This window comes from Camelus dromedarius, chromosome 5, assembly GCF_036321535.1.
Source record: "Camelus dromedarius isolate mCamDro1 chromosome 5, mCamDro1.pat, whole genome shotgun sequence".
Lineage (NCBI taxonomy): Eukaryota > Metazoa > Chordata > Mammalia > Artiodactyla > Camelidae > Camelus > Camelus dromedarius.
Genome location: NC_087440.1, coordinates 58,292,105 through 58,319,988, shown reverse-complemented (window position 1 = coordinate 58,319,988; position 27,884 = coordinate 58,292,105). Strand labels below are relative to the sequence as shown.

At 39.8% G+C, this 27,884-nt stretch overlaps 1 protein-coding gene across 1 annotated transcript in view; it reads left to right on the top strand.

Annotated features, from left to right (window-relative positions):
• The window catches only part of CCDC175 (coiled-coil domain containing 175), a 56,584-nt gene that overhangs the window by 27,596 nt on the left and 1,104 nt on the right, over nucleotides 1–27,884 (top strand). The window contains exons 9-19 of the mRNA XM_031453798.2: nucleotides 863–999; nucleotides 3,267–3,377; nucleotides 4,206–4,277; nucleotides 5,305–5,440; nucleotides 6,002–6,133; nucleotides 11,427–11,565; nucleotides 15,445–15,524; nucleotides 16,748–16,900; nucleotides 19,138–19,240; nucleotides 22,290–22,333; nucleotides 23,624–23,786. Coding sequence (XP_031309658.2) covers nucleotides 863–999; nucleotides 3,267–3,377; nucleotides 4,206–4,277; nucleotides 5,305–5,440; nucleotides 6,002–6,133; nucleotides 11,427–11,565; nucleotides 15,445–15,524; nucleotides 16,748–16,900; nucleotides 19,138–19,240; nucleotides 22,290–22,333; nucleotides 23,624–23,786 — 1,270 coding nt within the window. The remainder of the gene's footprint in view (nucleotides 1–862; nucleotides 1,000–3,266; nucleotides 3,378–4,205; nucleotides 4,278–5,304; nucleotides 5,441–6,001; nucleotides 6,134–11,426; nucleotides 11,566–15,444; nucleotides 15,525–16,747; nucleotides 16,901–19,137; nucleotides 19,241–22,289; nucleotides 22,334–23,623; nucleotides 23,787–27,884) is intronic.

Here is a 27,884-nt window from a genome sequence, read left to right as displayed (position 1 = left end):
TGGAGAGTGAACCTCTTTGGGATCCCAGACTAAAGTGGTGGGAGGTTTATCAGGCTCAACACTTGGATGAGCTCTAAGTGTTGACTTTTGTCCCCCATGTCATTCATGCTAGAGATCCAAAACTCAGTTTCAAAGTGGCTTTTTCCATATCAGTAAATGTACTTAGAGTAAAAGAAGTTTTCAGGGCTAGATTTTTCAGTCTGGATTCTTGCTTTCTTGCAGAATTAGGCCTCCTAATTCCTCATTATCTTGTTAGTTCTTCAACACTTTTAAAAAGATCTCTTTTCATCCAGCTATTTTAGTGATCCTTAGCCCAAAGTTTATTTTGAATTATTCAGCCCACCATTCCTACCAAACCTAACTTTCTTACATCGTTTGAAGCAATTCAGTAGAGATATCCAAGCACAAAGTTCTAACCTCATTCAGAACACTTTTTGTCCTAGAATATAAATATCTAACAACAGGCAAGCATGATATCCAGTCTAAGAGGTTTTGAGCAAGAGCTTGTATTAAAGTTGCATTTTCTTTTCCCTGGTGTAGTTTATCTTCTGGGGAAAAAGACATACAGATCTTGCTGAATGATCCTAGTTTATTAATCTCAGTTCTTATTTCAGTATAAATTATTATTTTATGGTTTTGCATCAGTGTTTACCTTTCTACACTTTTATCATACTTTATAGAAGAGGCCCCCAAATGTACAATTACATATTTGATACAGAATTAAATCACTCAACATTTATGGCATTGTCATTGTGTGCTAAGTAATACACCCAGTGCTCTAGGGAGTTGCCCACCTGTCCTTGACCCCTCAAAGGAGCCATGAAGCAAATCCTCTACTTCAATTCCTTTTTTTTTTTCCTAGATAGCTGAAAAACTACACAAATATCATCTAGAGAACAAAGATCTACGAGAGAAATTGAATGCTGTTACCAGACAATATAAGATTGTCTTAAATGAGGAGGAAAAAGTTTTTATGCAGAAACAGAAATTGTATGCTGAGTACGTTTCTATCCATGGTCCATACATGAATCAACATGCTATAGTTATGGATTGCTTCCTCTACTGTCAAAGTGGTGACACTCCAGTTAAACTTATCCTAGTTTTAAAATCTATTGACAACAATGAAATACTATCTACCCAATCATAAATAAACATATTCCTAATTTGCCTCTGTATATACTAAAAATTGCTTTCCTCATATGGGTCAGATCAAATCCATAAACACCAAATCCATTATTTTTACTTCTAAATCAGATTCTTGAAAGAATAATTATGCTTTTACCCCATGAGGCTGTTTAGAGAAATTATGAGATCTACCTTCAACAGAAACTGGCTCTGCGCCTGCATTTCCTATCTCAGAGAAAGGTTTGGTAATTGACACAATCCCCTAACCCAGAGGCTGGGGAATTATTCAAGGAAACTCCTGTCATTCACTTGGACGCCACTCAAGCACTAAGGCTTGTTAATTGCACCTCCCAAATATTTCTCAAACATGTCCTATTCTCCTCTCCATTTCTGTTCTTTTCACTCCTTTTAGCCTCTTTATTTTGGTTTGCCTCTCAAAAGTCCTTCCTACTTTCTGCCTTACCACCCCTAATGTGTCTCCCTCCCTTTCACCAGAATGGTCCTTCTGAAACAGCCCTCTGCGGTCATTCTCTTTCATCAGTGACTGTATTGTTATCAGCTGGGTACAAACCCATCTGTCCCACTGAACCATGAGCAGATCAGGGCAGTTGCTCTGTCTTACTCAGAACTATATCCCCAGGATCTTGTCCATTGCTTAGCAGGTAGTGGGCATTCACCAGTGTTTTCCTAATGAGTATTACAGCATAACATCTTGCACGCATGAATTATGTAAGTAATAATCCATTACTACACTCAAAGTTAAATCACATGGAAGTGTAATTATGGTGTCCAGGCCCACTGACATGAAGATGAATTTATGGTCATTGTTGTAGCATTTAAGATGCAGAGAGTTGTTGCAATCATTTTACCATCCAATTGAACAGCCTACTGCAAATAATACTGTTAGTATTCTTTAGGCAAAAAACTTTCCTCAGATTAATACTAGGTTATAAGTTTGAATCATAAAATGTACTGATGATAAATAATTGTAACACTAAACCATTTACTACTGTTACTGGTTTTTGTCGTCTTCAGCTTGGGCTGCCATACAAATTCCCCTAGACTGAGGGTTTTAAACAACAGTTCTGGAGGCTGGACATCTGAGATCAAGGTGCCAGCATGATCAGGTTCTGGTGAGAGCTCTCTTCCTGACTTGCAGATGGCCAGCCACCTTCTTACTGTGTCCTCACACAGTAAAGAGAGAGAGCAAGCTCTCTGGCACTAATCTTATCATGAGGACTCCACCCTCATGACCTCAGATAAACCTAATCACCTCCCACAGGCATCATTTTCAAATATCATCTCATTGAGGGCTATGGCTTCAACATATAAATTTTGGGCTTCAACATAATTCAGTCAATAGCAGTTTTTTTTTTTTTTTTTAATGGAGGAACTGGGAATTGAACCCAGGACCTCAGAAACTCATGCATGCTAAACATGCGCTCTACCACTGAGCTATGCCCACCTCCATCATAGCAGTTTTGAGGAAGATGAGACATGTGGATAAAGTACTTGCTGTTACAGGCATGTCCCTATCAATGTCTGCAAATTTGAACAAAGTCATAAACTTCCCATTATTCTCTCTGCAAGTTAGAGACAAATTTTTTTAAATAAAATACTCATGGGTACCAACCACTCGCTTGAGGAATTTACATGTTGGTTAATCCTGGTACCAAGGAGATAGGTGTTCCCCATTTTACGGATGGGAAAACTGAGGCTCGTCCACAAGTGAAGTTTCTTTTAAAGGTCACTCTGCGGGCAAGAGGTAGACCACTATCCAAAGTAGGTCTGAGTGATTCCTTCACCTTTTATAAAAGAACATAAAGGAATTGATAAATTCATTAAAAAGACACACACCCACTCAGGAGATGAAGCATTATAGAACTGTTGTTGTGGTTCTGTGGTTACTATCGCAGTTAATGTTCTTTTCATAGCTTGGAGATTTCCATAAATTTAGGTTTAGCCACCACTAGGAAAAAAAACTTGGTTTCTGTTTTTACTAATTTATTTGGTAAATAGTTCATGAACAGAACTTTCCAAACTACTTTTTAAATTGTCTGTGATTACATATTTTCTTATGCTGAAAAGTTAAAAACAATTATTTCAACCTTTGACATACAATAACTGTATTTTCATGGTAGAAATCAGAAACAACTGTCATTTATAACTCAGAAAGAAAACTTCCTATCAAAAAGAAGAGTAGACATCAAAAATATGGAAGAAGGACTTCTCACCCTCAAGGATCTTCATCGGTATGTTTGCTGCCTTTGAAATTTTTGATCTTCATTCCCCTGCATTTATTTTTTAATAAATGGTAACAGCAAATCTATGCCAATTTCTAATACACTATAGAAAAGGAGGTTTATAATTAGCTCTCTCTGTTTTACAGTCCAGAAGAGTCATTATCATTGACTCTTTCGTGGAAAGGATAGACAGGTGCTGAGTTCTGTGCTTCTAATACCTATGTTAGAGTCTTCATACCCCCGTCCATCCTAGATTCATAAGCACATCTTCCATCCTTAATTACCACCTATCCCTAGTTCGGGAATCTATGTTGGCTTTCTGAATTGTACACTGATCAAGTCAGAACTCAATCCAAAATCTAGAGTTTCTTACCAATTTGTCAACCTTAATCCCTCCTGTGTCACAGTGTGATTTCCCTTCATGTCCTCTGGATGCAGCAAGTCTGCCTTGGTCACAGGTGTCCTGATTTACTGCTCCTTTCCTCTGTGTCTTTGCAAATGATGATGTCCTTTCCTTGGTGAGATCACAGCTCCATTCTGGGAATCCATGTTCCTCCCTGTATTAAACATTATCCTCCAGTAACCCTCGATGGCTTCCCCCAGAGTTATTCTTCTCTGTCCTTGGGTTCAATACTTGCAAAATCAGTTTGCACTCACATAAAATGGTAATTGTCTTTCCATTAGTCTGCCACTAAAATCTTTAGTTGTTTCACAAGGCTTGTTTTGTCTCCCAATTAGACGGTAATCTTACTGTGCATGAGAATTATACATAAAATCTTTTATACATCCTGGCAGCTCCCACAAATGCAAAATCCAATACATTTTTTCTTGTTTTAGAGCAACAAAGGAAGTATATCAGAAACAAATAAAAATCCTGAATGATAACCTGGAAAGAGAAAATCAGAGATGGTAAAAAAAAAAAAAAGCTCATTTATATTTTAAGTTGTATATGTTATCTTAATTAACAGTGCTTCAAACTTAGGAGGAAATCAGAGTGCTTGTTGGTTGCTAGAGTTCAAGGAAACTATTTTCCCAAATTAAATTGTGTGAGTTCTCTTGGATGTAGATGTGTTTGTTTGATTTTTTGGCATTGAACAGAACCGAAGTTTTTCATTCCAATCAGGTGACATCACCAAAGAGTAAAATTGCCAAGATGTGTGCAATGCCTTTTGCTCATTCAGGCTTCTATGTGAACCGGTAAGGGAGGTGATTTACAGGGACAAAGGAGGGTGGTTAAAAGCACCCTGGCTTTGCAGATGGGCTACTTTGGTTGTTCTGCCGCTTACTAGCTCTGTGACTCAGGCCAAGTGATTTGATAATCTCTCTGCTCCCATCCCTAGAAAGCGGAGAATGGTAATAGCACCCACCTGGTAAGATCACTGCGAATGATAAAGTGAGATGGTTCATGTAACAGAGACAGCTCTGTGCCCAGCACCTAGAAAGCACTTGTGGAGACTTAGCTGTATTTTATTGTTGTTGTCATTGTTATTAATATCATTTATAAGACTCCAATTGCATATTTTTTACCCTTCTCTAATTATATAGCTTTGCTAGTGGAGAGAAAAATTTGAGAGCCCTGAAGCTTGAAATCTCTTACTAGCACTTTGAGTAGTTTAGGTAATTCCATTGCTATGTCTGTCTGGGACTCTTCTTTTCCCACCCTTCCCTGAGCCTTCCCCGCTTACCTAAAGGAGGCGAGCTACCAAGTGTGGTTTGTCTGCTGACCTGTTGGATGTACTGATGCCACTTAACGTGGAGCAGCTGGCAGAGAGGGCACTGAGGCAGTTAACGTTTTGTCTTACTTTTTCCGCTAACGTGCCTAGTCTACATCATCAATGGCACAATTTTGTATAATTTGTTTTGTTTTGAATTCCTTCATCTTTTCAGTAAACAGTGATGTCAAATTGATGGTAATTCTTTTTGTTCTAATCTCTAGTGGCATAACTCAGTGGAAAATAGCTTGTTTACTAAAAAAACATGCACGTTGGACTGCCAGGGTAAAGGATGAAATGCAAGAAATTATAAATAAAATTCAGGAAGCTGAACTTAAACGCAGCGACTTACTACAAGAGGTAGGAGAATTCAAGGAACTTAGTATTTACTCCCTGTGTTGCATGTCAGTAATGCTACTTCAGTGTTTCATTACACCTTACATTATTAAAATGTATTTTCCTTTTTTGTTGATTTCATGTTTAGAGTGAATTCTGCAACTGTCTTAGGAAATGTATCCATTTGCTGTATAATAACTATAGGAATTAGCAAAGTAACAATTCTCTCCAGAATATGCCTTTGAAGCACCTAACTGAAACTTGAGGATAGTGTTTAGGGGAATTGTCTCTAAAAATAAAGAGACTAAACGGCACTTATTTAGCTCCTGTATTTATCCTCTACCTCCCCTCCATCCCTCACTATTCCCATTCTCCATTTCCTCATATCATTTATAGATACTGTTTGATGAAGAAATTAATTTTGGAGGGAAAAAAGATCCCTCTCAGTGGTTACTAAGAAATAATATAACCTGAAATCAGAGCCAAGTCTCATGCAAAGAGATATTAATTTACCTGGCTTTTTGAAAAATATAAGACTGACTACTGCAAGACAAATGATTAATCTTCATTTTTTTTTCTAATTAGACCAATCTTAGAGAAAACAAGGTCAATGAATTTTTGGCACAGATTGAACAACTTACAATAGAATTAAAAAGAGAGGAGGAGGAATTTGTTGTCAAAGAAAAAAAGTTAATTCAAGAGTTGAGCAAGTATGAGGTAAATTTTATTTTACATCTAAGAACAATTTTTGATGGCTCTATGCACGGGGGGGTATATTACATGCGATTTTCATCTGTTAAATGTAAGCTAAATCTTCTAGGATGAACAAGACTACAATTTAATTCTGAATCTTTCTTCTTTTCCAAGAAAAGAAATAGAACAACAAGAAATTTTTTTTTTCAGTTAAAAAAGTAAAATCCTCACACACTCCAAATTAGGTACAAGTGCTGGCAAAGTCCTTGGAGGCAGGTAGAGTTTTGGAGAAAACCATACAGACAGAGCTGGGCCAGGAGTGGCTGGGGAAAGTCAGGCAGAGTGAGGGAGACCAGCGAGGCCAATCTCAGAAGTCCTCCTCAAAGGGAGGGCATCATACTGACCTGGGAACTGCCAAGAGCCAGCCTGGGCTAGAAGAGAGCCTGGGCGCTGGGAGAGGTGGAGAGAAAAGGCACTGAAAGGGCCCAGGGGGCCCTGAGGGGGGAGCTCTCCAGAAACACAACAGAAAACAAACCTTTTTGAAGTGATGGTGTTACCTTGACAGCAAAGGCATGTTTCTTGGAGACCACCATTGATAGAGGAGCCGAGGAGAAGAGGGATGGTCATAGAAGGCTTCCTGAATTTAATTCGGTTTGAAGAGGGAAAAAAGGCCTGGCTACCTACCCAGAGAGGAACTTTGTTGGAAGACAAAGTGCCTCACTGTAGTAAGGGAGTAGGGAGTCCCCATCTTTCAAAGTTTAGATCTTACTCTGGTCCAAGGCCACTTCTCCCCCGCCACACACACCCTGCCAGGTCCTGCAGAAACCCTCTGCAGATAACTGGTCCCAGAAAAAGCCAATTCTTTCTAATATGAATAACAAAAAAGAAGCCTATATGTCTTCCACACAGAAATACTATGAGGAAAACAAGCGAAGAAGGCACAAAACTTTCCAACAAATGAAGAACTCTCAGGAAATTGGTGCGGGAACAGGTGAAAACTGTGACTCAACATTTCTCTATGAATTTAAGGGAAAAAAATTCATAGAAGTGCCAAGGAAGATCAGCTATATGGAAATATAGGAACTCAGAGGAGAGACATCAGAAGGGGGATGGCCAGAAATAGGAAGAGGGGAAATGGAAACTGGCACAAGTCAGGGAACAAAGAACAGAAAGAAAGCACTGCTCAAATCCGCACAAAAGGAGCCGAAACAGAAGGGAGAAGAGGCAAGGCGGGGAGCATTTCAGAACAGAAATTTTTAAAAAGGAAAAAAAAAAAAAAAAACCCAAAGAGCTTTGCCCTTATGGAGCTTACATTCCAGTGGGGTTGGGATGGGGGATTGAAAATAAACAAGATAAACAGTAGGACATGTAATATATTCAATGGTGATAAATGTTACAGAGAAAGTAAAAAGGGAAGTGGGCTAGGGTGAGTGTATGTAGTGCAGACCGTGTGCCATTCTAAACAGGGAGTCAGAGGAGGTTACAGCCCCGAAGGATACAAGGAAGTGTGACGTGAAGGTATCTGGAGAAGGCGCTCCCGGCAGAGGGCATGCTGAGCGTGAAGGTTCTGGGTCAGGACTGTCCTATTTGAGGAATGACAGGGAGGCAGCTTGGCTGGTCAGATGGGGGAGAGTGCTGGAGGGGCCAGGGACTCATCTTCCAGAAGCAAATGCTGATGTGAATTAGAAGTGCAAAGGTTTATTAGGGAAGGGGGCAGGGGAAGTCATCAGGCCATTATGTAAACTGTAGGCTTGCTCTGGGGAGCTCCAGGGCAAGGATTGTCCATTAGAAGAGGCCTGCCTTGGGCAGAAATGGCTCCACCCTTGTACCATCTCCTTGCTCATGCAGTTCATTGGAGGCCACCCCTCAAAGAAGATCATCTTGGCTAGGTATCCAATCCACTCTGAAGGAGCCAACTGCTGGAGGCTGTCAGCTAACCACTCCTTGCCACGGGGCAGTGAATTCTTCCTTGAGGGGCAATCTACAGTGGGTAACTCCAGGTCTGCCACACCTTATAGGACATTGTGGATGCTTTGTCTTTTTCTATGCATGGGCTGGGAAGCCATTGGAAGGTTCTGAGTGGAGGGCTGAAATAATCAGATTTTCATTTAAATAGGACCCCTCTAGCTACTATGTTGAGTAGAATTTAGGAAAGCAGTGGTGGATGCAAGACCAATTAGGAAGCTAGAACAATATGCCTAGTGGTTTAAGTAGGTGACTGGAAGTAGCCAGCATCTCAGATATTTTTTGAGTTCACCAGTCATACTTAATGGTAAAGCAATGAGGGCAAACCTCTTAAGGAATAAGAGAAGGACACGATTTAACATTGCATTCACACTTACACAATGCAATTAGGCAAAATAAGTCAATTAGAAGTACAAGACTGCAGATGAGAAAACTGCTACAGACAGTCCACTTGCCAGGCTGTGAGCCCACTGCAAGGCTGTGTCCCCCTGTGTCTCATTTATACAAAGACATGAGCAGGTGGCAGCCTGTGTGCCATTGTTACAAATCCCTTTCCCGTTGATAATCATCATCAATAACCCTAGGCACATGGGAATCCCATTTCTGCCTTTAGTTCAGTGGCACGAGGAGCCTGAAATGGAGAGGAAACAACCTCAGATTTCGGTGTATGGAAGCATTATTGTGCCCTTGGTGGAATCACTCTTCTCACCAGTAGCAGGGTCTCTAAACCGACAGAGCCAAGTTCACGGTGAGGGAAAGCAAAATTATTAGGTTTAATAGAGAGGAGTCCCATCACCACTTGGGCCCCTGACCCACAGATTCCAAGGGAAACAGCTCTGAATATTAGTCACTGGTTCAGAATACAAACTTCCAAATCTTGAGAGGTGTTTTCTCAGCACAGGCGGTGCTGTGACTAAGTCTTCTGTAGACGTGGCTCCGATACCCAGGGGCCTCCACTACTATCAGAGCTTGCACAGCTTTCTACATCCTTCTCATCTTGCACAGACAATGTTGATCACAGGTGGATCTGCTGGGCCCTACAGCCCTGTATCGGCAAGGTTCAGTCAGAGAAGCAGAGCACCAGGCAAGGGGTTTATTAGAGGATTTGACCGTCCGCACTTGTGGGAGCTGGTTACAGTCTAGTGAGTCTGTCAGCTGGGGCCTAAAGGCAGCAGGCAGACTTTGTGGAAGGAAAGATGGACAGGGAATGGAGAAAGCAGGGTCAAACTGGAAGTCGCAGGATGAGCAGAACTCACCAGCATCAACTGGTACCTGCATTGGTCTCTCCCGTCCAAGGCTCCAACTCCAAGGTGTTGCAGCAGAAGCCAGAGCTATGTATGCACCCGGCTCAGGAATCAGGGAAGCTGAGACAAGATTTGAAGGATCTGAAGAAGCTGCGGGCCTGACTGGTTGCCCACCTCCAAGAAGCTGAGCCAGCGGACAAACAGCACCTTGCCTGAGCTTCAGCAGCACCTGGTACCCAAACCCTCTCTCCAAGCAAAAACCAGAGCATGGTTTCTTGTTAGGGTGGTGTTGGCGAAGGGAATGAATGAATGCAACCACATGCCTCCTTATCCGTCCCCAGGCCATTCTCTTTTAGGAAACAGTATAGATACTACATGACTGAGTTAACACTGCAGTCTGGAGAAATTTACTCCTGATTCTGCATTGTAATATTTTTCTAGTACGGTGTTTTATGTATGTGTTTGCCTTTCTGTATTACTCATAAGGATTCTAATGATGGCAATTTGGTGGTGGTGGTGAGGGGGTTGCAACATACCAGGCCAGCATATCACTGTATTAAGCAGGGTGTAAGCAAAGTGCTCTATCAAAGAGATGCCAAAACACAGTGAACATAAGCCAGATGTATAGTAAAGGGTTAGCAACCCTCTCTCCTTTATTGGGATGTTGAGCTTGGCTTGACTTTCTGGCTCCTTCCCCTAGCAGCCTGACAAAGATAGATTACCAGTTATATTGCCTGACAACCTTGTTTGTACGGACTGACCCATTATTGACCAGGAGAAGACTGGTGGGCAATCAGGGCATTGGGCTTTCCCGGGTTTGGTGCCTGTTTTAAATGGGCATGTCCCTTGCATGGACTTGAAAGTTATGCATGAACGATGTTGGTTCCTATTTGAACATGAGGCTTCTAAGCCAGGGAGGCCTTCACACCCACCCCTGTGGGTCTCTTTCTCTTGCACCAAGCTATCCCTCTGGTGGGGCCAATGGACACTAGCCTCTGGTCGACTGTGTTGTGAGGACACCTCCACTGGGGAAGCATGTCTGGAGTTGCTGGCACTTGGGGTTTCCTTCAAATTTTGTGTGTGTGCAACTTAGATAGAAATAAAAAATAGAAGTTTTTAAGAGTATACTGGGTCAAGCATGGCCTGTTCAACTCTTAAGAGTCTGAGTATCACATTGAGAAGACTCCCTGACATGGTCATTACAGAAGAGAGATGTTTATTTCTCCTTCCTGGTACAGGCTGAAGGGAAGAGGTCAAGGGGTGTCATGAGGCTGACATCTGTGGGACCAAGTGGCAGCTTGCATTCTCATCCTCTTCCAGCTAGGGGAGAGAGGAGGGACCTGGGGAGCACATACCACTCCCTGTTGTGGGGGCAGGATGCAGAAAGGGCACACACCACTTCTGCTCACAGACTTGTTGGTCACACCCATCTGCATGGGGAGCTGAGAAATAACTCTAGTTGGCAGCCATATGTTCAGCTAACACTCAGGAGTCCTGATACTGAAGGGCAGGGAATGGATGGTAAATGTCAGTTGTCTGTCTCTGCCTTAGTCACCATTTTAAATCCACCCTGACTTTCTAAGAGAGACTCAACTATATTCCATTTGAAACTAAATGAAGCCTGAGGTTGAATAAATAAGCAAGTATTTTCATGTTTTGCTTTAACATATTTATTGTAGTATTATATCCATTTATTTCTATCCTCTTCCCATTCTTACATCCACATTTCTTAGAACTTGTGTATATTTTGTTTCACTGCTGGTTTTGTTTTGTTTTTTCATAAAATATGATCAATTAAGAGAAATTTTCTCAAATATGTTTTTGGGGTACATTCATGGTAATATTAATGGAAACATAGCAGTAGAGCTATAGAAATGAAAGGATGTTTGAAGAGCCCAGTGAATTTAATCTCCTAACATTATAGATTGCCAGAGAGCCAGTGAGTCAGCCAACAAGTATTTATTTAATGTCTGGTGTGTGCCAGATTCCTTTCTATGTATCTTAGGATAGGAGGAGCCAAGACAGACAAAGAACTTATCTTCTGCTCTAGAATATTATGTGAATTCTCCAAAAATCATACCTCACAATCAGCTTTACTGTCTTTAAAGCAAAGATTTGTCAAGGAAATGCAAATTAACAAAATAAAGGAGGACGAGCTAGGCGAGTATCTTCCACAACTTCAGGTGGCAGAAGAAGAGTACACAGACAGAAACAGAAAATTCAGAGAGCTCGCTGATATTCTTACAGGTATGTATGAAGCACTTAGTAACTGACCTCCAGCCCACGTAAGGATTTCAGTGTGTCTTCTAACAAGGTGGGTCATTCTTCACAAGCCAGGGTGAAGTTCTTCCAATTTTCCCCATCACCTTTAATCTCTATTCTCTGGTTTTTGCCTCTTCTACCACTTTCCTCTCCTCTACACCACAATCCTACTGTTAACGCTTGTCATACTTTTCCTTTTCTCTGTTAAAGACTGTTTAAAATTAAAAATTAGTAGCAATTGTGTTATATGGTTTCTCCCTGTACTTGGTAAAGATATAACCTACTCCTTGATCTCCTACCCTGTGGAGAATTTTTTTTCTGTTCTTAACATGAATGTACAAATTATATCCTGTTTCCAGCTATGACTTTAACCATTTATCAGGTAGGTACTCATTAGATTTTTTTCACTAACCTGCCTCTAAGGCAGAGATAGATAAAAGCTTGCCTCAGATCTGGGGGCTTCATAGAGGATTGAAATGTGTCTGAAAGTATGCATATTTTGCATTCTCTTACATGGCACAACCATGTGTGTGTGTTTTATATAAAAATAATTATTTTCTCCACAAAAAAATGGATGTGGTCATCCAACCGTGCACACAAAAGTTCAGAGATCCAGAACAATCCCTAGAGGTGAGTCTTATCTTGAATTTGGGGAGTAAAGGATCATTATCCAAGGATTTATGTTGTCAAGCAGGACAACTTCCAACACTTCCATCTTCTAGATGATGGAAGAAGTGCCATGGGAATCAAAAGGCCAGGACCAAAAATTACAGAAAGTACTGGAACAGGAGTAAAAAATGTGCACTGTGGTGGGTGGGACTGACCAGCTGGCATAGACGAATGTGGGGATGGGAATTAAAGCCAGTGTGTCAAAACGAGGCAGTCATGTGGAAACCCAGTACGTTCAACTGTGAAATAAGTATTCAAAGTGAATAGTGGTAATTGTCAAAGAAGGTCAATTTTAAACAATATAAGAATATTGTAAGAATAAGTACCTGTGTAATTAATTGATCTGGTTCCCATTCCTCTGTTGATTTTCCACTTTTGTCAGGTTTTCATTTAGTCTAATGAGGTTTTCTTGGTCTTTTACCAAGACTTATGATGTATATGTACTCTGTTCCCAATTTTCTACTTCCCCAACCTTCCCCCATCCCTTCTTGCACTAAGGAGAGGAGATAAGAAACACTATGAGTATGAAAGTAAGCAACATATTGCAGTATGTTGCAAGGTTCTCTTAAGGCACAGACAAGGGAGAAAATACTGAAGAAAGTAGAGAAAAGAGGGGAAGGCAGGAGAAAAGAAGGAAAGGGGACGTAAGAGCAATGTGCTTCAGAGAATAGGAAAATACACGTCACCTGCCAGCAGTGAGACTTACAAAGGGTAGAATACAAGGGCTTAGAACACGTAAAGAATAATACTGTGACTTGTGGTTAAATATGATGGATAAAGCACATGTATCTATCTTTGCTCCCTATTGAAACTTCACAAAAATATATGCAAAGGATTTTTTTTTTAAGATATAAACCCACAAGTACAAAGAGACTGGCAGAGAAGACATCAGCTGATAATAAGCAAACTTTTGGAAGGTGTAATTGGATAGAGGTATTAGCAGAAAGAGAAGTATGAAGAGCAAGTGCTTGCAGAGAAGCACCGCATGAAGGCAGGAAGTTCTCTCCACAGGACCAAGGAAGTCTTAGACATTGGAAGACTGGAATATTGTGAAGGCAGAAATGAGTCATGGGGCTAAAGATTGACTGAAAGTCGTTACGGCAAGCAAGTGAACCTTGAGATCAAATGCCCTCTTCTGGGCAGTTGAGTGACTGTTCCTCCCCAGTGCCAGCAGAGACATTGGGCCAGAGGGTTCTAAACTTGAGGATATCAGATATGAGGGAGGACAGAAGACAGGTGCTGTTCTGAGACCCCCTTCCACTGCCTAGCTTGATGAAGGTTGCCAGCCAGTTGTGTTATGACTCTTCTGTAATCCCTTCCCTGCTCTGAAGAAGATGGTTGGATTCTTCCCCAAGGAAACTGAGCAGTTTCAGAGAAAAGTCCCCACAGAATCTTATATTGGAGAGCCCCCCAACAAAATGGCTGCTCCCTTCCTGATCACTGAGCAGTGATGCCTACCCAGGAACCAAACATTTTAGTCCTTCACTCTTAAATAGGATTAGGTCGTCAAAGATCACCAAACATCTCAGGAAAAACTCTAATGCAAAAGACAGAAACTAAAGCAGATAGAAAAACATAACTTGGTGGAAACATAGACAACACAAAGAACATAAGACGATTTTTAAAGATATATTCTCAGAGAGTATATATTTTCTCTGTATAATACATATACAGTCTCCATTATTATGGAGACTATATGTGTGTATTCTTAGAGAAAAATGATAGTGCATTTTTGAGAAAAGAACAAGATGCTTAAAAGAAAGAACAATCCAAGAACAAAAAAGAACTCTTAGAGATAAAAAATACAACAACTTAAAGTTTAGAATTCAACAGGAGGATTATAAGAATAGTTAAGGGAATTTCCCTGAAAATAGAACAAAAAAATAAGGGGCTAACAGGATAAAAGAATAAGAAAATTAGAAAACTATTCTGAGATAGCAAATATCTAATAGGAAGGCCAGAAAAAGAAGACTGAAAAAACAAATGGGACGTATAAAGTTATCAGTGAATTAATACAAAATATTTCTTTGAACTGGAGAATATGATTTTCCTAGTTGAAAGGCCTTGTCAAACCCTCAATACAATGTATGAAAGAAAAGACACTAAGCCACATCACTCTGGGATTTCAGGAGAAAAACAGAGAAGTTCCTGAAGACTTTTAGATAAAAAAAGCAGCTCTCACATAAAAGATGAGATATCATAATTGTTTTAGATTTCTTAAGATCAATATCATAACAGAAGTTAGAAGACATTGCCTTCAAAATTTTGAGAGAAAATAATTTCCAACATTAGACACCCATCCAAACTATCAGTCAAATACAGGTATAGAAATAGAGACATATTTAGATATACAAGATACCAAAATATCTCATTAACTCTGTCTCAGGAAGCTACACAAAATTTGCTTCAACAAATAGAGGAAATATGTCAAGAGAAAGAGGAGATCCAACATGAGAGAGGCACAAAGGGAAGTCTCGGGAGGTCAGCTGTGCAGCAGGCCTGAAGACAAATGTACAGCAGCCAGTGGGGAAGGGCAGAGAGGTGGATCTGATGGATTACTTAAGGGGTTTGACCATGTGAGAAGTAATATTCAGAAACATCTTACAATTCTGTTGTAGATTTTGATAGGAATTAATGATATGTACATAGAAAATGAAGCAAAAAATTTTTTTTTAAATGTAGTTAACTCTAGGAAAAAAAAAAACTACACAAAGGAAATGTAATCATACTACACCATTTGTCTTATCAGTGAATAATATTTACATTGTTATAATGATCTAAACAGTTAAAATTCATTTAAACAAAATCTACAGTTTTATGGGAAGTTTAGAGGGGGGAATGTGGAGGGTGTGGGTGGGGATGGGAGTAAGCATGCTATGTCCTTTACTACACTAGGAAGTAAGTAGAAAATATCTTAAAGTGACAAATCAAGAAATAGCCGTATAAACATTTTTAAGAAAAAAATTTTTAAAGAAAATGGAAGAAGAAAATTTTAAATGAGTTAAAAATAGTTGATTCTGAGAAGTCAAACCCATGGATAAATGCAGCCTTGGGGAGCACCTAACATCCAGTTTTTGAAATATGTCTTATAATAGTAGTTTGCTTTTAAAACCAGGCATGTATCTTATTTTGATTAATTTTTTTAAATTAAAGAACATTGTGGATAGTAATTTTCTCATTTTCTCTCTCTTATAGCACAAAAGCAGGAGCAGAATTTACTGAATGATCAGATTGCTCAATTGTCAAGAGACTTTTTAAGATATTTTAACGATGCGGTAAAGAGTCAATGTATCCATTTTTTCTTTTATTAGAATACTGGTGTATTTAGACAGTAATACTTACCTGGCACTGTTAGCGTTTTCAAGAAATTCACATTTTTAAACTTATCCTGTTAATACCAATGTTTTGAAATTTCTAGTCACAAAATGCACTCATATATATGTATGTGTGTGTGTGTATGTCGGGAGTTCAGTTTCCTTATTTATAAGGTAGAGACTGGATTATGTTTTCTAAGGGTCTTTTCAGATCTATTATTCTGGTAAATTCATATAAAGACAAGGATAAATGGGCAAATGTTGCAGGGATTGAGGGAGTGAATGAAATGAGAGCAAGTAAATAAGAGGTTTAGTACCTTTTTAAATTTTATAATCAATAGTCAGTGAATGTATGTGGAATTGGTTAATTAAAAATAGAAACCTATTCTTTGAGGTTTGCTGATATCAAAAGTAACTTTTAATGCATTATGGGAGTAGAAAATTATAAGTAGATATGCCGTATAGACAATTCTGTTTCCTTAATAATATATTGCTAGGGATAATTATACAATGAATAAAGTCTATGCAATTTATAACAGTATAAGAATCAAGAACTGACTGGAGAATTCAGTAAACTGTAGAGAATTATGAAAAATCCATGAAGTAATATTCTTCTTCCTTTGAGAAACATTAAATCCTCCCTGAAAGAGCGTCAACAGATTCCACTTCCCTCTCCCGCGTTTTTGCCAGGCATTTGTTCATATATTAAAGTACATTCTAGTTTGTGAAGTTGTCTCAACAACTTAACTTGGGCTCTTAACTTGGGATCCATAAACTTGCTTCCCAGAATCCATTAGCTTTGTAGTTTAATATTAAATTTTTCAAGGGAAGGTATCCACAGCTTCTGCTGATGGTCAAGGAATTACAGTTGACCCTTTAACGAAATAGACTTGAACTGCATGGGTCCACATACATGCAGATTTTTTTTCAGTGAGTATGTACTATAGTACTGCATGATCCGTGGTTGGATCAATCAGTGGATGAGAGACACTGGGGAAGCAGAGGACCAACTGTAAAGTTATATGCAGAGTTTTGACTATGCAGAGGTTGGCACCTCTAACTTCTGCATTGTTCAAGGGTCAGCTGTAACTAGAACCCCTCTTTGAATGTGGTCCAGGCAACCTAATACACTGGTGCCCTGCTCGTTGAACTCTGTGAGATAACTGGGTTTTATGTGTGAACAGGATAAAGTGAAGCAAGAATTAAAACAATTACGAGATCACGAAAGCTATAAAATCAGAACTCATTTTGAAATTCTGAAGGTCTTAGAAAATGAAATCTATGTACATGACCTAAAAGCGGATGCTTTGCTCGTGGAAAATGAAAGGTTGAAAGAGGTAAGTTCAAGAGCACTTCACTCTGTACAATGATCTTGGTTGATTGTCTACACCTGTACTAGTTATGGAAGAAAAAGAGTAACTCTTAAAACTTTTTAAGTGAAACTTAAGGTACACACAGAAAAGTGCCCAAGTCATAAGTGTACAGCTTAATGAACACACTGGGTAACCAGCACCCAGATCAAGAAACAAAGCATCAGCAGAACCCAGATGTCTTCTGTGTGCCTTCCTGTCACTAACCTCCTCACAAGGGCAATGCTCTACTGACTTCTAACACCATAGACAAGTTTTGCCATCCATTACATTTATGGAACGATACAATATACACTCTTCCGTTCAACATTATGTTTTCCAGGTTCATTCTTATTGTTGAGTGAAGTTATGGTTCATTCACTGTTAATTCTCAATTGTATTTTTTGTATGACTACTGCAATTTATTCATACATTCTACTGTTGATGGGGTTTAGAGAGTTTCTAGTTTAGGCTATTACAGAGAGTGTTGCTACGAGCATTCTAATCCATGTTTTTTGGTGAGTGTGTGTACATGTTCCTTTTGGGTATACATCTCAAGTGGAATTGTAGAGCAATGGGGAGGCATATTGTCTACTTCAGTGCACAATGCCAGTCTCCCAAAGACGTTGCCCTAACTGCCACTCCCAGCAGCAGAGTATGAGGGCACAGTTATCCCTCATTCTCAGTGAAACTCAGCCTTGTTCAAATTAACCATCCTGGAGACTGTGTAGACGTGTCCCATTGTGGTTTTAATTCGCATTTGCCTGATGATTAATGAAACACCTGTTCACATGTTGTTGGCCACTTGGATACTCTCTTAGTGAAGTACCTGTTCAAGTCTTATGCCCATTTAAAAAGTTAGGTTGTCTGTTTCATATTAATTGCAGCTCTTTTTATAGCAAAGGAATTTGTTCATCCAACCCCTTAAAATCTCAATCTCAAAAGTTAAAAGTTTACTTATTTATATATACTTAACATTTACTTGAGTCTGTCCCTCATGAGTCACCCTGTGACTTTGGGCAGATCATTTAACTTGTGAGCTTCATTTTTGTCCTGTTAACATTAAAGGAATGACTCCTCATTCATAGGGTGAAGGGGACTTCTTTGTAAACTGAAAGTGCAAAAGAAATGCAATTTTTCAAATATCATTTTTTCTGGTAAACCTTGTTGACCTCAAAGGTCAGCATCTGTGTTAATGCATCCCAAGTGTTTTGCACAATGCCTCATGTACAAGAGGATTCAGTCCCATCTGATACTCAGGATAACCTGGAAAATGTATATGCATATTATATTATGTCCCTCTTATAGATTAGGAAACTGAGGCTCTATGTTTTTCCCCAATTTTTAATAGATTGAAAAATAAAAACAGTCCTACAGAAGTAAGACTCTGAGGGGAAAAATCTCTTTAGCTCTTTGATGACTTGGACTTGGCTTAAGGTGGCTTTCACTTCGGTTTACTACAAACCTGCCAACAAGCCATGCAAAAACTGACACGAGATCTAGGCTGCATGAGAGACCCTCTAACATGTGCTTATAAACAGTCCTACATAACAGTTCCATGTCTCCTCCTTCTATGGTACTGGGCACTATTTCTAAGATTTTTGTCAGTAGTTTCTAGTATTTGACTATTTTTCTCTAAGAAGTAGGCCAGTGCCAACTTTATATCCCAAAGCCCATACTTTCAGAGTTCTCAGAGACTTTAAAGTTCCTAAGAATTGGGGGCTTAGAACAGAAACCCATGACTTTTAATACCTAAACCACTGCTACCACCACCACCCAACCCAGTGAGACATCTGATGAGAATGAGCAATCCCAAGGGGATTCCTGACTTGATAATTCATCTCTCTGAGGTCTTTTGAACTCCTCCAGTGAGGCAGCATTGCTGCCTTGTGACATGTACTGCACACACATTTTGCAAATGATCAGTTTTTTTTTTCCCTGTGGACACGATGCATTTAGGCAGAATACCTTTTAGTTTATTTTTGTGGCAAATTCAGAATACCACGTTCATTTGGGTACAGAAATGCTTGCTAGGAAGCAGGATCCTTTCCCTCCCTCCCCAGAATGTGAGCTTGACAAGGGCTATGTTCACCACTGTGACCCTTGCACCTAGGACGGTAGGTAGCACAGAGCGGCAATCAATAAATGTTTGCTAAGTGACTGCATGGACAACTAACCTATGATAACTAAATGGCTTAGAGCAATCACATGCCTTTAATTTCCAGTATATTGCATACATAAAGAACAGCATGGAGGAATACAAAAAGGGAGGAGACGACCTCACGTGCACCTCAAATGACCTGTCCTGTCAGCTGATAGCTCTTCAGAGTAAGTAATGTGTCATGGGTGACCTTGACATATAAAAAATAAAGTTTCATTTTGTTTAAATCAATTTTACTGATTTGCATATAGTAGAATGCACTCATCTTAAGTTCAATGAGTTTTGACAAATGTACATACTACTGTAACCACTACTACCCCAAGAAAGATACAGAACATTTTCATCACTGAAAAATGTCCAATGTCCCTTGTGTCCCTTTGTAGTTGATTTCCCACCCTACCTCCAGTTTCTAGAAACCATTGATGTGTCTTCTGTCCCTAAGGATTAGATTACAAGTGGAATGATATACCTGTTATACCTGGCTTCTTTCACTCAGCAAACTTTTTAAAGATCCACCCATGTTAATACATGTATCATTGGTGTGTTCTTCTTTATGGCTATGTAGTAGTATTCCATCAAATGAATATATCAGTTGTGTTTGTCCATTCACCAGCTGAAGGACATTTGGATTGTTTCCAGTTTGGGGTTACTATTTGTTTATAAGTATCTTGGAGAATATTTCTTTTCATTTCTCTTGGGTGAATACAATGGATTGGAATTGCTAGGTTATATTTTTAGTGTAACAAGTTTACCTTTATAAGAAATGGCCAGTATGCCAAAGTGATTATACAGATTTATCATCCCACGAGCAATAGCATACTCCACATCCTCACCAATGCTTAAAATTGTCAAGAAACCACTTTAAAATTGTTAACATTTTAATAGGTATGTAATGGTATTTCATTGTGGTGTTAATTTGCAGTTCCTCTTGGCTAAGATTGTTGAGTATCTTTTCATATGTTTTTTGGCTGCTTGTATATCATCTTTTGTGAAGTGTTTTGAACCAATTATCTGTTACAGCGTAACAAATATTAAAAATCACTTACTACACACAAATTGGCAATTTGGTCAGAACTTAGTGTAGACAACCCACATCTGCTCTACATGACGTCAGCTGGGCAACTTGATGACTGGGGACTAGGATCATCCAAAGACCCACTCACTCCCGGGTCTAGCATTGATGCTGGCTCTCAGCTGAATTCAGGGGAACATACCTTCATGCAGCCTCTCCAGGTAGCTGCTTGGCTTGCTATGTTCTGGAAGCTGGCATCCCAAGAGAACAACGTGGAAGTTCATGGCATTATTGTGACTTGACCTTGTCAGTCAGAGTGCTACTTCTGCAATATTCTAATGGTTGAGGCAGTCAGCCAGGTACAAGGTGAAGGGATGGAGACATCACCATGAATAGAAGGAGTGTCCACGTCATATTGGGGGAAGAGCATGTGGGATGAAATATATTTGGGAGCCGTCTCTGGAAAACGCACATGTGTCTGTCCAGATCTTTTGCTTGTTGCTTGTGTTGCTTGTGTCTCTTATTAATGAGTTAAAATCTTTATGTAGTCTGGAAATGAGTCCTTTTTCAAACCTGAGGCTTGACTTTCATTTTCTTAAGTATCTTGGAAAAAAACTAAAAATTTCTTTTGGACAAAGTCTACTGTATTGATTTTGTCTTTTAAGGTTAGTACTTTTTGTGTCTTGTCCAATATATTTTTGCCTAAGCCAAGTTCTCAAAGATTTTCTCCTATATTTTCTCTATTAGTTTTTAGTTTAGCTTTTATTTCTGGAGCCTTGGTTCATTTCAAGTTAACTTTTTCGTGTGGTGTGAGGTAAGGGTTGAATTTCATTGCTTTCTCTTATGCATATCCAGTTGTTCCGGCACCATTTTTAAAAAGATTATCCTTTTAGCATTGTATTACCCCAATGACTTTTTAAAAAATCAAATTTATGAGTCTGTTCCTTTATTCTAAATATCTAATATACAAATACCACACTGTCCTGAATTACTGTAGCTTCATATTCAACCTGGAAATAAGGTAGTGTAAGTTCTCCACATTTGTGCTTCTCTGTTAGAATTATTTTGGTTATTTTAGATCTTTTGATTTCCATACAACTTTTAGAATCGGCTTATTAATCTACACATACACATAAACACAGACACACACACACATACCTTCTGAGATCTTCATTGAATTTGTGTTGAATCTGTAAATCAATTTGGGGAGAACTGACATCTTAACAAAGTTGTCTCTCAATTCAAAGACACAGAATATACCTCCACTTACTTAGAACTTCTTTAATTTTTCTCAGCAAGATTTTGCAGCTTTTAGGATTGTTTCAGAGGTCCTCAGGGTCACTCTCGGTCTCAATGATTAGCTAGGTTTCACAGGACTCAGAAGTTGCCATACTTAATGTTTATTGTCTATTACAGAGAAGGATACCAAGTAAAATCCGCAAAGGAAAAAAGCACATGGAGGAAACCAAGTGCTAGCTTGCAGGTGTTCCTGCCCCGTGGAGTTGCAGAGATGCGCTTAATTTCCCCACCAATGATGTGTGACACATGCAAAGTGCTGCTAGTCCGGGGAGCTCACAGGGGCTTGGGTATCCAGGGTGTTTATTGGGGAGCGTCAGTCACACAGGCATGCACTGCCTGTGTGGCTGATCCCAGCTGCTCAGGCAGCTACGGAGATGCTCAGGCGGTATTTCTTCTTTATGACTTTAGCACAGGAAACTGCACTGATCGGTTTTTGAATGTCAAATCAACCTTCCATTCCTGGGATAAAGCCCGCTTGTTGGAAAGCTATTGTTGTCTTCATATATTGCTGGATTTGATTTGCTAATCTTTGAACATATCTCCATGTCTGTGTGCGAGACTGCCTCGCTCTGCTTGCACTCTGGGCTGGAAAGTGGCCCCCGGCAGAAAGCCCAGTGACCACAGGGCCCACCTCATTTGTCTCCTTCTTTTCCAGTATCACAGTCCTGTGCTGCTCATTCTCCAGTATCTGAAAGCTGGATATTAAAACAAATTATTTGTTTACTATACTTGGCCTTATTTTCTCCTTGTTTACAGTGGGAGGGCAAGTGTGATCCAGTTATTCTGACATTTTGGAAGTAGTAATTTTTAGATACAAATAATTTTTGAAGATCAAGTGGCATTACTTTCATTAAAATGTTCAAATTATTTCAGTAATCTTTGCATTTTAAAAATCTTTATTTTAGCACAATATTCAGATTTGTGGGCCGAATTTCAAGGTACACTTAAGGTGAGCTTTTTTGTGTTGCCTCCATAAATATCGTATTTCCAAGATATTTACCTGCCTAATAAGTGTGCATGCGTGTGTGTGAGGAAGGAGGTCAGGATTTCAGGGGAGTGACAGAGCTGGTGTGACCCTCATATCCTAAAATGTGTCCTTTGTGCTATTAAAAAACAAATTTCAACTGAGTAAATTTTAAAAATCTTATGGGCTTTGTCAACACTTCATGAGTCAGGCAGCACCCCATCCAGTAGACAGAAAGGCGCTCCAAGAAGCTGTACAAATGAAAGACTTTCATAGGCAGCAGGGATCAGGAACGAGGAAATTATACCAGGCAGAAAAGCAAGTTGGTTATTGCAAGGTCACTGTCCTGCAGGGGATGGCAGGGGTCTAGCAGTCTGATTACCGATCTAGTGCTGATTAGGTGATTCCTGATGAGGTGGTTTAAGATTCCATTTCTAGGAGCACTGAAACTGTAATTAAGTATCGGTTTGGTGATGTGGCACTTAACGTAAGTGAATCCATTTGGGGGCTGTTTTATCTTGAAGAGTGCCAAACCCCATTATGTGTCTTCATCCTTTGGGAAGCTGTCTTCCCATTCTGCCAACTCAGTTAAAGTAGGAATGTGGGAATGTAATTTTTTTTTTTCGAGCACAAACTGAACACAGATTATTTTAGGACAAAGTTGTCAGTTCTGAACTCCATCTATCTGTCACCATCTCAACCCCTCCCCACTTTAGAGGCAGGTAGATGGGACTTTAAATCCTGATTCTGCTACTTTCTGAGTAAAGTTTACATAAGATCATCGTTCAACCCTTAAAACACTGGATAAGGGAAGTGTTAGTAAATGCCCTTTTCAGATGAGGCTACTGAAGTTCAGAGTTTAAAGTAGCTTGCCCAAGACCTAACAGTTAATGAACTTACAGGAATTTAAAGCTCGGATCCAGCCTGATTCCAAAGTTCCTTCTCTTAAGCTTTAAGCCATGCTGAATCGCCTCTGCAATTCTGTGCAGCTCCTAAGGTGAGCTGGCTTTTTATGCCGCCACCACCACTGCCCTGCCCAGTTAAAGGTTTGAGTTCAGTGAGCATCCCATTAAATCTTCTTGTTTGCTAATCCATTTTTCTGAGATCTTTTACAGAACTTAGTGAATTTGCTGTGTATGTGCACTTATTTTACGTGACTAACGCCAATTTTGCATATGTGTTTTTGTCTTGTACATGATTCACTCATACGAAATACATTTTTAATTATTTTGTTGCAATTTATATTCATACACCCCCAAATGCTGTTTTTTAAAGGAATTGGTACAGAGCAGTAATGAGACCTTGCGAGAAATAAAAAATCTAGTAGAAAAGCTGAATGCGAGAGATGAAAACATTGAGCAAATCAGTGTCTGGCTACAAGGGAATCTTGAAGAGCTGCATTCTCTTATGGAACAGGAATCACAAATGAACCTTCCTGGTAAGTAACACCTCAAGAGCTTTGGATAACAGAGAACTTTCTGCTATTTTACTGTACCCGGAGACATCAAAAAAAAAAAAAAAAAAAAAGCCAAAAAAAATGCCGATCAGTAATTTAGTTATCCCCAATAATCCATTCCCAATAATGTCACATGCGTTCAGTGAGTGTTGATTTGCAGGGTTGAATGTGGTAATGCAGCAGTGTTGGACAACTGTCCCTTCCATCAGAGTGAGTCTCTTAACTAACTAAAGAATCTCAGCTCCTTTCTGATCTTTGAAAAGCACTTTCCCCCAAAAAACTCTCTTAAAACTCTTTTACACACTTTCTTGTCTTCTTAAAGTGAAGATATTAAACATCATGTTGAATTTTCTTCCTGAGCTGAGTTTAGCATTAAAAACAGAAATTATTGCCTTCTCTGAAAATCTCATGATGCCTTCTGGGGCTTCTGAGATGTGAACACATCCCATGGAACACGAGTGACTCATGAGCGTGGAACACAGTCTCTCCAGAGGAATATCAGCTTCGTCTTCTACCCCTACTCTGATGTCATGTTAGACACGAGGGTCACAGAATTCTGTCCAGGTCAGGGATGCAGGTGAATCCTTATAGAGAACAGCCCAGAGGTCCTGGGGTAGAATCCAATGGGGGAGTGAGAACGAGGAGGTAGCAGGGGATGGTAAGAAGGAGAACAGAGTGTAGGGGAGAGATGGAATGGTAAAATGAAAATAATATCATCTGGCAAGTGTATGGATCTGTTAGAGGTTATTCAGGTTTAATTTTGAAGTGCTTGAAGAGCATCATCATTAGAGAAGCAATTTTAAAGGTGGGTTGTAGAAAATAAAATGAGATAAAAGAAAAGTAAAATGAGAGAGAGTGATATGATTAAAAACATCTCAATATTTGGTAGAACCAGTGTTCTGAGGGTATTGTTTGACAAGAGAAATAATGTTTTAGCAGCCAGTAAGGAATTTTATGGGTAAACTTTCTTATCAACCTTAAAGATGACGTGGTCATCCTGGTGATACCTTGGTCACTCCAGCCTGGTGATACTTACTATGTCTTAGTGCATAAGGGTCCCTGGTGGGTCTTCCTTCACTCTGCATTTTCTTTGCTAGGCCAGGCCATCACTAGCAACTGTAGATCAAGCAGAATTTTGAGCTAAATTATCCCCAAGTGTCAACTGCACTATTTTCACATGAGCAGATCTTCCATTTTTGCCTGAAACCTGATGAAATCTTTACATTAGAGCAAATTTAAATAGACTGTATTGAAAAGCTAAACCCACTGAGTAACTAATATCATATTCCATTTTCTTCATGTATTTTGAGGACTGTCTTATTGATAACCTAAGGAAAAGTAGAGGATTGCAGCGTGGGAGTAACAGAAGGCCACCCAAATGAGAACAAGCTAAGACATAAAGCTTGGTAGAGCAAGGGAGTCAGAGTCACCATCACTTGTTTTTGGCAGAGATTCAGAGGCAGGTGGGGGAGTGGGAAAGGTTTAGTGTGGGAAAAAAACAGCTTCAGATGTGTTCTGATTGGAGGTTGTTGGCATGGGGAAGCTGATAACAGGCTAACTAGAAGGAGGACAGGCTATGTGATTGATTAGTGAGCATATTTGGCTTTTCTCTGGTCGGTCCTGAGTTGGATGGAGGGTCATAAAGTAGGGAAGTTGGAAGTCAGGGATCAAGTTGTGACTGATCTGGGCCAGTTGCAGAGGCTGTGGACCAGAGTTCTCTTGTCATGTATGGTCTGGCCATTGTTTTTATATTCAGCCTTTCAGCATGGATTTTAATTTTTATTTCCATTTTCAATTTAAAGTATCATGTTCAGAAGAGAGTTATAGTTGCTTTGAATGAAAACCAACCCAAATAAAAATAAATAATAGGCCAATCCAGTATGTGCCATTCATTCTTATTCCATCCAAATAGTACAATTGTTTAATTGTTTATTTGATGGGCAATCAGTGTATATGACTCTTAATTGAACTGCCCTTATTCTAGGAAGCTGGAACAAGTTCCAGTTAATATTCATTATGAAATATTGTAAGTATAAAAATCACACACACACCTGTTTACCTGTATATCCACCATCAAGCACAAATCTTAACATTTGCCATATTTTCTTATGATATCTTTCCCCCAAGAACTAGAACATGACAGATGCAATCAAAATCCCTAATTGACTGCTTTATTCCATTTCCCTCCCTCCTTCATTCCCCAGAGGGGTAAATACCATCTTTATGCAGGCTTCTCAGTCCCAGCTGCCTGCCTGCAAGGAACTCTGGGTCTTCTCTCTGACATCCTCCTGCTTATGGAGAAATACACTCTCTCCCTTCTCCCACCCCAGGCTGCAGACAAAGTGCAAGCTCCTTCTCCTGCCTCAGGATCTCACCCCCTATTTGTTTCAGCCTTGTAGATTTCCTTTGCTTGCTTTCAAATTCAGCTCTGTGCTGAAAAGGAAACTGATCACCACTCCTAGGTTTCTAGGTGTTTTATAATACAAAAAGGATTTTCAAATTATTGAGTCTACTCATTTCTCCCAGAAACCAAAGTTAGTAACTCAATCAAAAGCATTTATCATCAGTAATAATTATTACTATTAAATACTAATTGTGCTCCTGTGTTGTTCACTACCGTTAAGTCTCTGCCTAGAATACCCTTTCCTCCACTAGTCACAGGATTCAGATCTAGGTTAATAATGTCACCTTCTCAGATACATCCTACAAGAGCAGACTGTAAAGGCCATAATATTTTTGCCTTCACCATCCGTAAGGTCTCGTGGCCACTACTCAGGCCTGCCATTGTCGCAGAATTGCCTGCAGGCTGTAGTGTGCCCACCCCTGATACAGTGGGAGAATCAGGTATCATACAGATGTCTGTAAACCTCTTGTCGCAGGGGTATTACAGGTGAGGCATGGGAAGTGCGAGAGAACCTAAGGGGGAGAGATGACCTAGTTAGGGCATCGAGAGAGGTCTCTGAGGAACTGGGAATGGAGCTGAGATGTAAAGGAGGCTTTATGTTACTGCACTTATTTCTGCTCCCGGAGCACTGGCGCCATAGAGGCTTTGGAGGAAGGTGGACCTGTTACAAGATCTCAGCTCTGCTTCCAGCATGATATTTAACCTCCACTCTTCAGTTTCCTTGGTTGTAAAATATGGGTGGTAACTAACAGGAGTAATAAATAATGCTTTAGGCACTGAGATCCCTGGAATTTTCTGCCCTCCTGGGGTGGTAATAGTCAGCCTTGGCCCCTTGAATTACTTGACCATCTCTGAGCCACCTGCTATCTCCCAGCTTTTGGTTATTCTGTGTTGCATGGTTTCTGTCACTGATGGGCTTCTAGAGAAGCCCCTTTATCTCTTCCAGCTTAACAACCCTCTCCTGTCCTCTTCTGGACATAATGTGTCACTGCAGCCCTGTGGGTTCTGGCGCTCTGCTTCAGAATTATTATTAACATACTGTATTAACATACTGAATACCTTTGGGCCCGGGCACTATAGCACAGGCGCAGTTATAAGTTAAATGAGACTCAGTCCCTGAACCTCAAAGCGCACACACTGTGAGAAACAGACAAGTGAAGAGACGATAAGAATACAGTGGACTTCTAGTGACTGGCTCTGGAGGGTAAAGAGGCACCCGTAAGTCTTCTGGAATGCCGGGAATACATAGCCATGTCTTCCTGAAGGAGCAGCAGACATACCATGGCCGGGAACAGTAATAGCATGACTGAGTGGAGATGTGCTGGGGGTACCAGCTGGCAGCAGTGGGCGATAGGCTTGGCAGAATGTGAAATGCCAGTCTTCATCTTGAAAATTAAAAGTTGTACTTTTTACCTTAACAATCTTTCTTGTAAGTTAGAGGTAAATAAGTTAATTCTTAGTGTATACCTAAACCAAATAGTAACTGCCTACAGATTATTTTTAAAGTATCAATTTTTGCTTTAAAATTCCAAAATCCCTGAGTATTATACCATATACTACAACTTAAGTTACAGATAAACAATTTGTGCGCTAACCAAATATCTTGATATGCGCTCTGTAGAGTAGAAGCCTTATTTAGCCCAAGAGATATTTTTAGAGAGAGATCAAATAATTTG